This window comes from Taudactylus pleione, unplaced genomic scaffold, assembly GCF_031769625.1.
Source record: "Taudactylus pleione unplaced genomic scaffold, aTauple2 ptg000535l, whole genome shotgun sequence".
NCBI lineage: Eukaryota > Metazoa > Chordata > Amphibia > Anura > Myobatrachidae > Taudactylus > Taudactylus pleione.
The window spans coordinates 8,891,139-8,904,879 of record NW_028284937.1 but is presented as its reverse complement, the minus strand read 5'-3'; the positions used below and the strand labels follow the sequence as shown (position 1 = coordinate 8,904,879).

Here is a 13,741-nt window from a genome sequence, read left to right as displayed (position 1 = left end):
TTTTTTTACATGTTCCGTCTTTCAGAATCTGTACTTCAAGTACATGTACAACAATTTCTTGCATTCCCAAGTGGAGGTCTGCATCAACACCGTTTTAAATTCAACATCCATTGAAGAAGCTAATGAGAGCGATCTGCAGGAGAATATGCTTGTCAAATATGTAAGAATAATGTAAATGTTTAAAGGGTCAAGAATATTGAGTTGAATGGTGAATAAGTGCTTTTGGGAATGGAACATGACCATGGGCAAATTGTTTAATGAGGAGATCCCACAGGACTCTGGGTTTGGGAGTGTGGGTATTAGTGTGTGCTGTTGGCTATATGGAAGTGGTTTCCAAATAAAATTGATAAAGTTGGGTGTGGGGGCTATATAATGATATAGTGTAACTATGTGTTTAATTAAAAATGTGCTAATCTCTGGAAAGGAATGATTTACTTGTCTCTATCAATGTCAGATTCTACAGAAATGCCACCTGGTGCAGAGGATACTTTCAGCATGGGAGGATAATGAGCGAGAACAGTAAGTGTTAATCTGGAGAATTCAAAACTATTTTTATCTGGGAAATTTTTAGTTTCCCTAGAAAATTTGGTTTGGTTACCTCTGTATTCTCTAACGCTAGACCACAGTTTATGTATCTCCTGCTTATTTGCAGGTCAGGCTTTTAAACAAAAGCTTTTGCCCAAGCTGTAACAATAATAATACAATAAACTGTAACAATAATACCAGCAAAGTGTCACACCACAAATTAACGCTCCACTATATGTAAAAACACAAACATTTCAGCATATGAACAACTCAGCAGGTGAATAAACTGATTCTGACTCTATACATCAGGGGTGGGGAACCTTTTTTCTGTCAAGGGCCATTTTGATATATATAACATTATTCGCGGGCCTGATGCAGGCCATGCCCCCTCCGTGTGATGTCACACAGGGACAGGGCCACAATCGCCAGTGAATTACAGCAATGCCTGGAGCATCCTGAGGATGCTCCGGGGAGCTGTAAGAGCAGCAATGTGACCATCTGAAGCGCCCTAAGGATGCTCCAGACGGCACTGCTGCATAGATTCTGGCTGCAGGGTGCCATTATAGGCACCTTGATATACAGATGAGGCTAGCAGAAAAAAGCTCAGAGGGCCAGACCAAATTATTCCGGGGGCCTTATAAGGCCCCCGAGCCTGAGGTTCCCCATCCCTGCTATACATGGATGAGAACATCTCTCTTCGCCAGGCAAGCATAATATCATCATTATTCCTTACAAGTATAGAAAATTAGTGTTGGCTATCTAATTGATATTTTTAACTATGGAAAATCAGAATTTCAGAACATGGATATCACAGAAATACATCCTAGTCTTCATTAATACACACACCAGCTATTCGCTTCAGGTAACCAACCTGCCACCGATGCTATTTACCTTCTTCTGTGAGAAATGGGCTATTAGCATGGTGCCCCCTTCAGTGTAATTTGAAATGTAAGGGGTAAATTTACAAAAGTGAGAGGTTTTAGAAATGGAGATGTTGCCCACAGCAATTAATCAGATTCTAGCTATTATTTTCTAGACGGTGCTAGTTAAATGATTGGTTGCTATGGGCAACATCTCCACTTCTAAAAACTCTCACTTTAGTAAATATACCTGTAAGAGTGGACCATCATTTTGCACAACATGTAAAGCCGTTCAATCGCATAGTGAGTGCAGAAAAGCAGGAATGGTTGTGGATTACATCCTGCATTGCAGATGAGGTATTTCCTATTTGTGATCAGTGGCAGCCTATGGATCCACGTCAGTTCTGTCTGTAACATAATGTGTGGTTTAGGGAGTAGCAATAAAAGTCTTTGGGGTTTTGTTTTACATTTTTTTTTAAATCTGTTAATTGTCACGGGATTTCATTTTTATTTTATTCTTAATGTTTTTTTTTTATTTGACTATTCTTTGTACGTCTAAACAATTAGCTTTGTCTGGTAAATTGATAAAGGGTAGTTAAACCTTTGGAATCGACACCACTGAAACTAGTAATGAATAGAGTGTATGATAAAACAAGCCCAAATTATCTATGCACGTTGTGGTACTGATAGCCATTTGCATGATCTGTGACTTACGGACCTTATAATCTATTATTGCCTATTTCAATTGTCTTTGCTTTGTTTAGTTTATGCTTGGCAAGGTCACTGCTCAGTCAAGTTATTTTTATAGAGATTCTTACCTTCCTTACAGAGGTTGAGGCAGGATCATAGCAGTACCATATTTCGCCCTGTGCTGACCAACCCCCCTGAACATGTGATATCATGACATTATGACCAGGGGGCAGTGCCACCGCGACCAGAAAGGTGCTGAGAGCCCGAAACCATCCTAAGATGGTGACCGGGGTGTCCCAAGGATGTGACAAGGGTGTCCTAAGGTCACGCCGGGTAGCTCTAGACTTGCAGGGTGCAAGCTGAATGCTGGTGCCACAGGGGAGCAATGGTGCCACCACATAGACATTGCTCCCAGCTCGACGGCACAGTTACAGCTCTGGGTCGAGGTTTCGATGTTGTGTGTTTGTGGATATTATATGTTTGTAGATGTTTCATACTGTGCTGGTCACAGGGGATGATTATTTCATTACTACCCACTTATGAACTGGATTGATAGGATATGACTATTGCAGCATGATGGATGTCCCAAGTTAGAAATCAGTACAGTGTATTTTCCCCCAGGCTTGCCTAGACTACCTACTTGGAAACACACCCATGTGTACGGCACCTGCCTTTCTTCACAGAGATTAGTTGCTGCTTTGTGACTTTCTATCTCTCCTCCATTCAGCTGTTGACAGCCAATTAGAAATTGAATAGGCACCCATGGCGCAGGCCATTTTTACCCTTCATATTTATTGGTTTCAGTAAGAGTAAATTGGTTTGAAGGCTGTATTTAAAAGGGTAATAGTAACATGCAAAGAGGCAGATTGAGTTAGCCACGGGGTAAAGCCGCGCTGGACCTATTCAATTAGCGGGGATTCCTCGCGCGGGAGTCCCCGCTGTCGTACTTTTAGCTCGCACCTCATGTAGGTACGAGGTGAAATCCGTGTCCAAACGACCGAATCGACCTCGCACGCGAGGAAAAAACACACTGATTCCACAGTTTACGCAGAATCAGTGTGGTTTCCGCGCACGAGTCCCGATTTTACGGTGCGGGGAAAAGGCTATTTAATTGAATAGCTTTTCCCCGCGCCGCAGGAATTTAGGCCGGTAATTAGTCGCGGGGTAAATCCCGCGGCTAATTGAATCTGCATTAAAGTCAGGTTTGTTTTGCGTGTATTACTATTGCCCTTTGAAATCCAACCCTCAAAGCTGCTAAGAATCTGCTTAGAAAAAACAATCTTTAGTGAATATACCCCATAATTGCAGCATGAGAGGTAATGGGGGCCAGAAGGTTTCTTTATTATGGTGCCTTGTTTGTGCACCACAGGGAATGCCAGGAACCCCATGGATGTATCAGTATATTTTTTTAAAAATAATCTTTTGAAACAATTGCAACCAATCACTATTTTGTAAATGAAAACAAAGGAAAGGACTTGCTGAAAGTAGAAGTAAGAATCATTCTATTTGTTTTTTTTAAGCCATTGAAATTTACTTTTTGGTGCCCAGTGCCAGTGAGAGTATTGCCCCCCCCCACCCATTTTTTAAATAGGGACATAATATAGTGCACCTGAAAAAGGGCCACAGCCTCATGGGGAAGGGCCAGGGAAGAGATAAGGGGAGGCCAGGAGATGCTGGGGATAAAATAACAGGAAACAAACAGCGCCCCCTGCCTGTGCCATAGCACAGGTCACACCACCCTAGTTATGGCCCTGCATAATCATACCAGTTAAAGTGAGCCAAGACCCATTTTTTTCTACTTGCAAGGTTCCCCAAAGGATATATATTGATAACAGGTACACACTTTGCTGATCAACCTGGGAGCTCAAGATGTAATACTTCCTCCACTACACAGTGTATGAACCTGACTTGTACTTCTATGGCCAAGAAATGATGTGTCTTATGTGGAAACCTCCTGAATGAGTATAAGCATTGGTGGAGATGTCTGTGTTGCTAGTCCTTGTAATAAATGATGGTCTGAGAGGCTGCAGGAAGGTAGAACTGTTGCCGGATTCACCACCAGCGCGATAGGAAGGTTCCTTAAATGTGTAATGCTGCATATGTTAATATACCACCTACAGTTCACTTATTTGCTGTTCTGGATATATTGTTACGTGAACCCTTAAATATTTTAGGTCAGAAGGAGGACGGAGGAAAGGCTTTATGGGCCATCTCACCAAAATAGCAAATTCACTGGTGCACAGTTCGGAAAAAGGACCAAACGCTTCTCTCATTGGCCTACTAATTAAAGGTAATTATCTGCTGTTACATGCAATAAAACTCTCGATTGATACACAAAAGTAAATAATATATCTTGTGTGTGCTGTAAGTGGAGTTCAACTCCAAGGTTATTTAAGCAACACAAAGTTCTTTTAGCTGCTATAATTGAATACATAGCTTTACATCTGGTGTCTATATGTAGAGTAATAAAAAACTGAAATTGAATAGCATCCTTAGCTGTTGTCTTATGTTAATAGTAAAAAACACTAGAACAGTGCTTAACAAACTGCCCTCAGGCACACCAACAGTCCAGGTTTTAAGGATATACATGCTTGTTCATGGTCTCTGCTTGGACAGGGACCACTTGCTTCTGTTCCCAGCATTATATTGGTTATGTTATTGGCTATATAAATATCTATGTTAAGCCGGGTACACGCACTATGCCCCGCTGTACACACGAGCCGATGTATTTAGCCGATGAGCGATGCAGCCGATATGTCTGTGTATTACGTCGTCAACAGAAGCGTAGCGTCAGCCCTGCAGCATGGCAAATGCTGATATATCTTGCCTGTATGTACGGGGCGACCCACCGACCGATCAGTACACCAGCCGCAGGAACCGCCTACAATGACATCACTACTGGTTTCTGTGGCTAGAACTATCGAGTGCAGATTACAAGTGTGTTTCAAATCGTTGGGTCGGGCGACTGGCCGATCCATCATTCAGGTGTGTACCCAGCTTAAGTGACGTCCATGTCTCCTGCTTGCTCTGTAACCCACAATGACATCATCACTGGGGTTTCCTTAGAGGAAGTAGGCCCTCACTGTAGTAAGACCATGAACGGCTTTCAACAGACTTTTACTACAAGCAAATGTTTCAGCAGAGATATCGATGTTTTAAGTTAAAAATAAAAGAAAAACCTGTTTGTTTACAATAAAATGTCGGTGATTTTTTTTAATAACTTCATAACTCTAATTAAACACAAACTTAAGGGGCTGTTATGTTTTCTCTATTTAGTAGAATTGGATGGGAATATTTGCACTTGTATTTTGTTTTAATGACCGTTTACATAAGGGGAACAGTTTATTGGTTTGCTGCTAATGTTTACTGACAAAGATCTTTAATGTGTCTTTTTTTTTTTTTAAGTGCATGACAATAGGTAGAAACACACTTTTGCCATATTTCCAAATGGCATTTGACATAGAAGCAATTGGGGGAACGATCTTTACCTAATCTTACATTTATGTGCTTAAAATAGTGTAACAGAGCAGAAAACGTGTTGTCATGAGTATGGGAGGTGAAAGAATGGCTCATCATAAAAAAGAAAAATCAAAGACATGTTTTGAAGCAGATAAGTTTCTTCCAGATAATTTTTGGAATATGACTAATAACTTCTTAAGTATTTTTATTTAGTAGCCCTACAATAGAAATACTAGAGTAAATGTACAGGTCTGTCTGTTAGGCTAACACAAACTACATCAAAATGACAAGGGGTCAAGACCAATGAGTTATATTTGTTCTCATGAGTACATAATAAATGTATATACTCAGTGATAGTTTCTTAACCTTTGCATTGCGTTTAATGCTGCCATTGTGTGCATTCCTAGAGCTCCCAGAGGAACAGCAGGAGCAGTGGGATACCTTCATTTCTGGATCCCTCTCTGAGACTAACAAGAAGAACACAGTGGACCTTGTAAGAGTTTATATAACCCGCAATCAGGTGCACAGCAGAGGGGATGTCCATAGCTCTGATCATGACTAGAAAACTCCTAATAGAAATGGTTTGGCAAAAGAGGGATAAGGCAAAAAGTTAGACCTTTATGAGCAGGGGCGGATTGGGATGGAAAATCAGCCCGGGAAATTTCTGGTAGCAGCCCTAATGGGGGCAGGTCTGTTGAGGGGGTGGGTCTGTGGAAGAGGGCAGTATACTCCCTCCTCTTAGGGCCTGGAGGGGCTTTTGCAAGCCACTGAGGGGAGCAGGGTCGGCAACATACATTTTGGTGAACGATGCACTTTTTTGGGGGCCCCCATCCCTCTGCATTAGGTACAGGCAGGGATGGACAGACCTGATTACCGATGGGAAGCTGCACATTTTCGTGCGCCTCCCTCCGCCTTCCCTTTCCCCTCCCTCTCCAAAGCCAGAGCTAAGGCGGACGGGTGGGATTTTATATACGAGTCTGCACCATTCAGGGTGCCTGGTGCCCTACATGCCCATGTAACATGCTTAATGGTCAGACCAGCCCTGGGTACAGGCCAGTCAGTTTTGAAGTATTTTCTTACCTATATGGTGGAACCTCTGAAGAATTTGAGCCTCACTGCACAGCATCTTCAGCCGGTATTCACTATTCATGTAGGAGATCACACTGTCTGGAAGATGCCTGTTTACGTAGAAATATAACCAATGTCACCATTATAAGCAGATAATGTTTAGTAACAGAAATTTTTGTGCAGGGCAAAATGTGAATTTCCCTGATTAAACAATTTCTGACTCTCTCCAGGTCCCCCTGTGTTACTCCAGAACACCCTACGCCTCCATCCCTAGGCCCCCTGTGCTTCTCCAGGCGCACTGTGGCTCTCCAGGCTACCTGTGACCCCGTTATGTTTATCTCCATACCCAGGGTCCCGTGCGTCTCTCCATCCCCAGGCCCAGTGTGTCTCAGTCCCATTCCCCCATCCCCAGTGTGGCAGTCCATCCCCAGTGTGCCAATCTCAGCCACATTCCCCATCCTCAGTGTGGCAATCCATCCCCAGTGTGGCAGTCTCAGCCACATTCCCCATCCCCAGTGTGGCAATCCATCCCCAGTGTGGCAGTCTCAGCCACATTCCCCATCCCCAGTGTGGCAGTCCATCCCCAGTGTGGCAGTCTCAGCCACATACCCCATCCCCAGTGTGGCAGTCTAAGCCACATTTCCCGGGTCCAGTGTGTGGCATCCCCCCCCCCCCCAGCCCTGTGTCGTCGGGTCCCCCCCCCCCCCCCAAGCCCTGTGTTAACAGCTCCAGCACCAGGTCCATCCTCCCCCCAGCCCTGTGTCGTCAAGTCGAACCTCCCAGCCCCACTCCCTCTCACCCCCTCCTCCTGCTGCCGGCAACACCACTTACCTGCTGCTGCTCCTCCGGCTACCCGCGGCGCTGAATGTCTGTGGACTGTGTGGGTTGTGGCCGGCGTCACCGTGCAGCTGCCTACTGTTGCAGCATGCACGGAGAAGAGGGGCCGGGCAGCGGAGGGGCTGGAGGCGGAGCTGTCAGTAGTGACTGACAGGCTCCGCAAAGGTTTGTGGGAGCAGCTGCTGAGGCTGGACAGCAGCTCCCCCGTTAGCCTTTTTTTTTTGTAAGTTACTGCACATGCGCAGAAAATGTACAGTTGTCTGATCTGAGCTAACCTCCGATCGCGGCAGCAGTTGAGGGTGGGCATGATTCGGCCGCCGGCCACTGTATGGACCGGCCCAGCGGGAACCAGCCCGGTGTCCCGGCGGCCCAGTCCGCCCCTGTTTATGAGTACAATTTGTGTTTGTCTTAATGCCTAGCAAAATACATCTTCTAACAGCCCGTACATATATCTGCCAAATTTAAGAATACAGAATATCTGGCTAAATCTTAACTTTATTTTAATTTCGATATTAAAACCCACTTTCAACATATAATAAGCCAATGTTGCCACTCCCAGATAAATTATCTTTTTTTAAAGTAGAGGTGGTTATATATGTATATGACAAACACCATTTTGGGGGTAGGATAGGTTAGAATAAAATAGCTTGGAATTCCTCTTTAACACAAAAACAGAAGAAAAGCTTCTAAGATGCATTCTTCTGATGCTGTTCATTCACCACTGCAGTTGACTTTATCTCTCAACCTTTTTTATTATTATTAGTAATTCTGCCCTTTGTCAGCTAATAGTACATACGCCTGACATATAGATACAGTACTTGTTTGATTCTTCTGTCCATTCTGCAGGTGAACACAAGGAACATGCACTCCCCAAGTGATGATGAAGATAGTGACCTGAAGGAATTTAACTTTCCCCAAGAGGCAGTGCTCCAGCAGGTAACCTAGCATTTGTCTTTCTGGTTACAGGCAGCAAACTGAGGCTATTGCACCTACGGCATACGTTACTGGCTTTTTTTTATGGACAATGTTTTTACAATAAAAAACACGTTTGAGGGTAATCTATGATGGAATAAAAATATCCTTTGTGTTGTACACTTCATGTGTGTCTTGTCTGTATTTTCAGGCTTTTGTGGACTATCAGATGCAGCAGATGACATCCGCTTTTATAGATCATTTTGGTTTCAATGATGAGGAGTTTGGAGAGCAGGAAGAGAGTGTGAAGTTAGTATTTTATTTCTTATATACGCATAGCATCCGTGATTTTAAATACTAGGCTTTTAGTTTTCCTAGCATTACATAGGGATGGTCCCATAGTAATACAGCAGTAATAGAAAGGGGCAGTATACAAAATAATTAAAACCACATTTTTATCCACCTGCCTTCAGAAGTTCAAAGGTGAAAATCTTCCTTCACTACTTATTTTGCTGGGGATAGAGTAAGGTTAAGTGCTGTCTTCTGTGTAGGTGCCAGGCTGTGTAGCAGGCAGACTGGGTCTCATGTAAAGTTGGTCTCCAGAAAAATTGCTGAACCAGAATTGTACCCCTTTTCCACTGCCGCTAAAACCTGGGTTTTTGCGTGTCAACCCAGGTCGCGGCTCAGTGGAAAAGGATCCTAGGAAAAAATTCCGTATCGACGGACCCGGCATTTTTTCCCGGGTCTCGAGCAGGGTTTTACGCGGATAAGGCTCAGTGGAAACTGGTATCTCGTGTAATCCCACCCAGCAAATGGCCATATTATTCCAGCCTTTTTCTAGTCCAGAAGCCAAACTGTTCTTACCATCCTATTCTCAATCTCAGGTCCCTGAACAAATTCCTCAGGGTACCCAGGTTCAGAATGGAGACCCTACGCTTAGTTACACTGGCTATGGAACCTGGGGATTTTATGGTATCCCTGGATATTCAGGATGTATACCTGCATATTCCGATTGTTTCAGATCACCAATGTTTTCTCAGGTTCACTGTGTCACAACAACATTTCCAGTTTCAGGCTCTGCTGTTTGGCCTTGCAACTGCACCTCGGGTGTTTACAGAGGTCATGGCGGTAATGGCAGCCCATCTGCGGCTGCAGGGGATCCGCTTGTTACCATACCTGGACAACCTCTTGCTACTAGCAGGGTCCTCAGAGGTACTTCACCACCACCTGCAGCTAACGATATTTGTGCTCCAGGTACACGGGTGGTTGATAAATTGGAAATAGTCCTCACTGATTCCGTCTGAAAGGATGTTCCATCTGGGAGCCCTGTTGGATTCACAACAGCGAAGGATTTTTGTGAGAGCAGACAAGATCTCCACTTTGCAGACGCGTGTACACAGATGCCTTCACAATCGCAGAGTGTCAGTCCACTCAGCAATGCAGTTACTGGGATCCATGGTGTCGACATTCCACATGGTGGAGTATGCCCAGTTTCATTCCTGGCCCCTGCAGCTATTGATTCTCTCCAAGTGGGACGGTTTTCCCCATCATATACGGACTCAAATGATGGTGCTCTCTCCGGAGGTACGTCTGTCGCTAACTTGGTGGCTACAGACTGCTCACCTCACCATGGGACGTCCCTTTTGGATCTCGGACTGGGTCCTTCTGATGACGGATGCCGGTCTTCAGGGCTGGGGCACAGTGACGGATCCACACTCCCTTCAGGGAAGGTGGACCGCAGAGGAATCTGCGCTTCCAATTCATTTATTGGAACTGCGGGTAGTCTTCAGGGCTCTGCAGCAAGCCAGGCTGTTGCTTCACGGAAAACCCGTGCAAGTACAGTCAGACAATGCCACGACAGTTACTTATCTAAACCATCAAGGATGAACGAAGTCAGACTGCAATGGCAGAGGTGTCACGCATTCTGACATGGGCAGAAGGCCATCTACAAGCCATATCGGCGGTGTTCATTCCAGGAGTGCTGAATTGGGAAGCTGACTTCCTCAGCTGTCACAACGTGCATCCAGGTGAATGGTCTCTTTACCAAGAAGTGTTTCAACTCCTATTGGACAGGTGGGGCCTTCCAGACGTGGACCTCATGGCCTCTCGACTAAATCACAAGCTGCTTCAGTATGGGTCCAGGACAAGAGACGCCAGTGCTCTCTTGGTGGACGCTCTGTCAGTCAAGTGGACTTTCCAGTTTGTGTACCTCTTTCCTCCAATCTCCCTCCTTCCTCGAGTAATTCGGAAGTTCAAACAAGAGGCAAAGAGGGAGGCATGGTCCTGCTGGTGGCTCCAGCGTGGCCCCTACGTCCATGGTACTCAGATCTTCGGAGTCTTTCCATCGACACTCCGTGGCTGTTGCCTCAGCGTCCGGACCTGTTGTCTCAGGGTCCTTGCCTCTACCCAGATCTGGGTCGTCTGTCTTTGACGGCCTGGCTCTTGAGACATCCCTACTAAGGTCCAAAGGTTTTTCCATCTCTGTGGTTAACACCATGCTCAGAGCACGGAAACCTGCCAGGATTTACCACAGGGTGTGGCATACCTACTTTAAATGGTGTCGTCCCAGCGGTTACGACCCCCAAGTGTTTAGGATACCCATGGTGTTGGCTTTCCTGCAAGCGGGTTTAGACCTTGGTCTCCACCTTGCTACACTGAAGGTCCATATCTCGACCCTTTTCAGTGTGGTTCCAGCAGTGGATCTCAAATGACTTACTGCCAAGACTGTTTTTCTTCTGGCCATTGCTTCCGCCAGAAGAGTTTCTGATTTAGGGGCTCTCTCGTCGATCCCCACTTCTAGTTTTTTATAGGGACAGGGCAGTGCTTCAAACTTGCCCTTGGTTCCTTCCTAAGGTGGTCTCTAGTTTCCACATTAATGAAGAAATTATTGTACCGGCCTTTAATTCCTCAAATCTCTCGGCAGGGGAGACCTCATTGGATGTGGTACATGCCCTCAGGATTTATGTGGATCGTACCAGTTCTCTTCGGAAATCGGACTCCTTGTTTGTTCTTTATGGTTTCCACAAGAGAGGATGGCCAGCTAATAAACAAACTTTGGCTAGATGGCTTTGCATGACTATCTCTGAGGCTTACATTCATGAGGGCCTTCCTGTCCCACCCTCTGTTGCTGCTCATTCTACTCAGTCTGTAGGCCCTTCATGGGCAGCTAGTCGTGGTGCGTCGGATGTGCAGCTTTGTAAGGCGGCCACTTGGTCTTCTATCCAGACCTTTTTGAGGTATTATGCCTTTGATACCTTTGCCACTCAGGATGCTTCCTTCGGGTGGCGGATTCTCCTTTCTGCACAGGAGCGTCCCCGCCCTTGAGGGTACTGCTTTGGGAATCTTCAAGGTTTCCTGTGGACCTTCTATGGAACCTGAAGTAGAAAAGTAGAGAGATGGTAAGAACTTACCCACCCTTGTTATCTCTTTTTCTACGAGGTTCATAGGGTCCACAGGGCACCCGCCTTGACACACCTGTGCTTCAGATGGGCTTTGCTCTGGTCACCGGTTTTCCGTCTCCTTCTGTGTGAGAATGTGATTCTAGTGTGTTCCAGACTTTCTTCTCTTTTTTATCCTCCTCCGGCCTTTGGCTTGCTACGTAACTGAGGAGCCTCCCGCCTGGTGGCGGCTTTTAGAGGGAGGCCCCGTTGCATCCTGGGAGAAAAACTTTAACTGCATGGTGCCCGGATGGCTTCGTCATCACCTATAACCCAAGGTTTCCTGTGGACCCTATGGACACATAGAAAGAGATAACAAGGGTAAGTTCTTACCATATCTCTACTTATTTCATTAACAATCTGTGTATGTGGTTAACCAGAAAAAAAACTTTTATTTTATCACTGCTTTCTAAGGTGAGGATAGAGATCTCTTCGATCACTGTTATTATGCAAATTAAACGGAGAATAAAATAAAATGCTAAATAGTCAAAAAGACTTTTGGGACTAATGGTGTCAGAACCAATGTGACGTTATGGTGCATACACACGGTCAGATATGTCAGATGAACGATTTCACACAGTCTTCAAATAAATGGAATCGTCCAAATCTGACTGCAAACACATCAGATGTCAGATATTGTTATCTGACAAACGGGAACGTGCATTGTTCATCATTGCAGTCACACATGTTAGATTTTCTTTCAGATATGAATGATTGAACAATTTTTACAATAGTTATCGTTCAGATCTGACAGAAAATCTGACGGTGTAGGCACCATTAGTTACGATAGATGTGTAATTTATGAGGCTCTGCCTGACTACGATGACAAATAGTTTTGAGGTTACGTTTTTTTTTTTATCCAAGGCTTTATTTTTGCTGTAGCAGATTCTAAATAATGTTCAGAGAAAGTATCGCTCCCCAAATGTTGTTCTTGCATGTAGATTTAACCGGTTCAGTATATAAACAATAATCCCTTTATGTCCTGTCTTTATTATCTTTGCAGAAAACTATTATCAATACTTATCCGCTGCTCATAGATTTTACAGTGTCTCTGTTGTGTGTAGTTTGTTTTGCCAGCTTGATCCTTCCGCCTTAGTTTGATGTGTGTGTGCTCTTTCTCTCCCTCTTCCTTTCTTCCTAAACTTGCAGTGCTCACTTTCGACAGCTGAAGAGGTAAAACACATTTACTAAGGGTAGGGCATGAAACAACGTATGTGCTCCCTTCAGCTTCCATCATACAGTATCATGGTTATTTCAAAAAGTAGTAGTATTTATGGCAGACATTATTTTGATACCCATATGCTTGTTGTCTGGCTCCAGGAAGTCCATTTCATTGTCGTCGCAATATAGGGTTTTGCTTTTCTGTTGTAACGTAACGCTACGCCGCCACCTAGAAAATATTTTCCTAAGCTGTTCTGCTTACCTCTCTCCGAGAGATATGTAATGCAGAACCAGCAAATGAGTAAGGCTCGACGTGTTTAAATGGTGCAGAGTATGTAAAGGACGTGGATTTAAGCAGGAAGACTATTCACAAGCCACAATCTTTTCAGCTGGCTCAGTGAGAAACAGAAGTTGGCACTCTAAAGAGCACTTTAGAAAAATATTTTCCTAGGCGGTAGCGCAGCTTTAATATCAGAAGCCTATGAAAGCTGTAATGGACTTTCCAACAACATTTCTCTTGCAGTGTGGACTTTCTAGAATCCTTCCAGTAAGAAGTTTTAGGATTTTGTTTTAATAGCAACGCAAATTGTTTGTGATAATCCGTGTGGAGTTCCATATACATGTCTTTTATATTTACATCTGTTCATGGTATTCGTCTGCCCGGCGTGACTTTTTAACAGTTGCTACCAAATGTTTGGTTTTGTGCCGCGTTTTAAACATGCATGCCTGGCCCCTTACACTTCTGTTGTTGGAAGTCCAAAACAGCTGCCGAAAGGCGACTGCTATCACCGT

The 13,741-nt window shown here is 44.5% G+C and overlaps 1 protein-coding gene across 2 annotated transcripts in view; it reads left to right on the top strand.

Annotated features, from left to right (window-relative positions):
* PPP6R1 (protein phosphatase 6 regulatory subunit 1) overlaps window positions 1-13,741 on the top strand; it is an 89,034-nt gene that overhangs the window by 56,298 nt on the left and 18,995 nt on the right. Inside the window, exons 10-16 of one of the 2 annotated variants that reach the window (XM_088450948.1) lie at window positions 26-160; window positions 455-519; window positions 4,250-4,365; window positions 5,942-6,027; window positions 8,286-8,375; window positions 8,563-8,660; window positions 12,938-12,961. In XM_088450948.1, coding sequence (XP_088307074.1) covers window positions 26-160; window positions 455-519; window positions 4,250-4,365; window positions 5,942-6,027; window positions 8,286-8,375; window positions 8,563-8,660; window positions 12,938-12,961 — 614 coding nt within the window. The remainder of the gene's footprint in view (window positions 1-25; window positions 161-454; window positions 520-4,249; window positions 4,366-5,941; window positions 6,028-8,285; window positions 8,376-8,562; window positions 8,661-12,937; window positions 12,962-13,741) is intronic. The other variant, XM_088450949.1, reaches the window with a different exon arrangement.